This window comes from Aplysia californica, unplaced genomic scaffold (assembly GCF_000002075.1).
Source record: "Aplysia californica isolate F4 #8 unplaced genomic scaffold, AplCal3.0 scaffold00709, whole genome shotgun sequence".
NCBI classification, from domain to species: Eukaryota; Metazoa; Mollusca; class Gastropoda; order Aplysiida; family Aplysiidae; genus Aplysia; species Aplysia californica.
This window is the reverse complement of record NW_004797979.1, coordinates 126,183-129,018: the sequence shown is the minus strand read 5'-3', so window position 1 is coordinate 129,018 and position 2,836 is coordinate 126,183. Positions and strand designations below refer to the sequence as shown.

At 46.1% G+C, this 2,836-nt stretch overlaps 1 protein-coding gene across 1 annotated transcript in view; it reads left to right on the top strand.

The window, feature by feature from the left end:
* The window catches only part of LOC106013191 (formin-like protein 5), a gene marked incomplete at its 5' end in the record, with an annotated part of 2,885 nt that extends 935 nt beyond the window's left edge, over positions 1-1,950 (top strand). Inside the window, 1 exon segment of the mRNA XM_013088243.2 lies at positions 1-1,950. Coding sequence (XP_012943697.2) covers positions 1-747 — 747 coding nt within the window.
* Positions 1,951-2,836: the final 886 nt, after the last annotated feature.

The window sequence follows — 2,836 nt, the reverse complement described above, 5'->3', positions numbered from 1 at the left end:
ACAAATCTCAGCACAACCACCACCACTACCGCTGCCAGCACCACCCCTCGAAGCAACAACAGCAACAACAAGAGCAGCAGCAGCAATCCTCCACCTCCACCACCACCACCACCTCTCCCATCAACCTCACACCCAATTAGCTCATCCTCCTCCGCCCCTTCCCCCTCCCCCTCCCCCTCCTCCTCCTCCCAACATGACACCAGTTTTCAAGTTGTGAGCGACGGGGCCACGAACTCAATCCGCCTGGTGCTGTCTCACTCCTACGCCAGCCCTGAACCAGCCGCGCGCGACATCGAGCGCCTCCTAGCGGAGCTCAAGCTCACCATGGACTCTCTCCGCACATCGAGGATCGACAAGAACCCGGCGCAACGACACATGTGTCAGTCAGAACTCCGCGCGGAGACACACCAGTTCATTCAGGAAGCCAAAGTCGTGGTGAGCTCTGCTAACAACTCACGCGAGAAGATGCTCGCCAAGATGGAAACAGCCGTACACACGCTCGCCAGACTCTTCCTGCACGGGCAAGCCACCATGCTTATGTTGGACTCGAACCACCAGGCCCAGCACTTGGGCATGCAGCTGGTCAAAGCCTCCAACGCCTTCAAGACGACAGTCGGAGCAGCCAACGCCGCTGCGGGGAAACCCCTCAACGACCCCCACATGAAGTACCTCATGAGACAAGCCACCAATCTGGCCTCACTTCTCGCCGCGCTGCTCAACACAATCCGGGAAATACAGGGACAGTGAGCAAGAAAGACAAACGTTTCAATCTAAATAGCTTGAATAAATTTGGAGAGGAGTTACGAGAGGCACATTAGAGTGCTTGCCTTCTTATCCAGAAGCCCACTGTTCAAATCTGCCAATTTTTCAAGGGACGCAAAGAAGAAACTTGCAAGTGTTCCAGAGAGGAGTGGAGAATGAACAAGACTGCTTGCCTTCTGAGCCTGAGGTCCAGTGTTCCAGTCTTCTACTGTTTCCAGGAGTGTATTACATACGAGAGGACTGTGCAGAGATCGAAAGGTATGCAGAGAAGCGTGCTTTCCTTCTGATCCAGAGGCCCAGTGTTCCAATCCTTCAAGTGACACTACAAAAAAAAAGAGTACAACTTGTGGTACCAGAGAAGTGTAAACGTTGCTGTGGAATCTCTCCTTCTGAGCGAGAGACCAAGTGTTGTCATGTCTGTAAGCTCACCAGGAAAGACATGTGAAATTACTGTGCTGAGTTGTAAAGTTGATGCTCGAGTGCTTAACTTCAGGGCTATAATAATTCCCCAAAAAGCACCAAGAAGGGAACACCATAATAGGCTACAACTGAGGGGTGTACGTGTTGGTGTAGAGTGCTTGCATTTAGAGCTAGTGGCCTAGAGTTTGAGTCCCTGATGGGGATACAGAGAAGGACGCACAGAGGGGTGTTGGCTAGGTGTGTCTTGAACATGTCTGTTTATGTACTTGCAGAATGCTTGCTTTTTGAGCGAAAGATGTTTGGTTCCGATACCTGTAGAGACGTTAAAGAAGGAAGCTATATATATACAAAGTTGGAGAGTTGCGAAGATGGCTTTTTGAGTTGTTAGGATGCCTGAGTTGGGAGCCAGAGCTGAGTGGTCCACAAATCCAGTCCCACTGGCCTTCACAACCTTCCCTCTCTATTTTCACACCGCATAGAGAAAACAGTACGGTGTACAGTACAAGTTTCTTTGTTTTTGGTTTTCTGTTTGGAGTTGGGTTTTGTTTTTGGTTGTGTTGTTGGTTGTTGTTTGTTTGTTTGTTTTTTTGGGGGAGAAGGTTGCTTTTTTTAGTGGGTGGGTTAGAGGAAGACTGCAGAATCTGTACTTGTGAGAACTGCTCAGAGAGACGATGCTGTGGGTGGTGGGTGGCTGTCCTGAGAGGTAAAGATCCTCTCTATGGGGGAATCTGAGAAAAGAGCAGTGGACAAAGAAATTGACAAAAAAGAGTTAAGGGATCATAAATTAAGAGACAGTGAATGCTGGAGAGAGATTGAGGGTGGAGGGGGGAGGGGGCAGGAGGGGAGGGGAAGAGCAGGAGGGGAGGGTGGGGGGGAGGAAAGAGAATGGAGGAGAGAGAGTGTGTGTGTGTGTATGTGTGTGTGTGTGTGTGTATGTGTGTGTGAGAGAGAGAGAGAGAAAGAGAGAGAGAGAGAGAGAGAGAGAGGGGTGAAGGGAGTGTGAAGTGTAAAAAACTTCTATCTGTGGATTCTGATTGCTTGTGTGATCAGCGAAAACGAATACACATAAGAATATTAATCCAGTTGTGTATCAGCTAAGATTCCTGTTGAAGTTGAAGTTGTATATTTTATTGAAATGTTTATTCTTCGCATTCTTCCGGTACCATGTTATTTCTGCAAGGTCACCAATATTCCACTGGAAAAAAAATATTTGTACAGTTTGAAAATATTAACAGCGAACTTGTTGAAATATTTATATACATATACATACTTATTACATTATAATATTATTATTTGATTATTATCATATTCCAGTGTGTGCCCAAGTGCGTGTGTGTTGTGTGTATTTGAAACTATGTTACGCGGAGATATTTCACGAATAAGAAATATGTTAATGATGAAACCAAGAGAGAAGCCCACAAACTGTGCACATCCGCAGATGGAAATGAAGCTTTTGAATATTCAAAATGTGGTAGACGCTTCTCTGCCAGAATAATTGGTCTCATTATCCATAGCAGAAGCCACAAGTCATATGAACCTTTCTTTTTTTTCTTTTATTGCTAAAGAAATACTTTCCTCTGTTCATGCACTGGTCATTGTCAGACATTGACGGGCGTACTGTATTATTATTATCATTATTATTTTTATTATTATT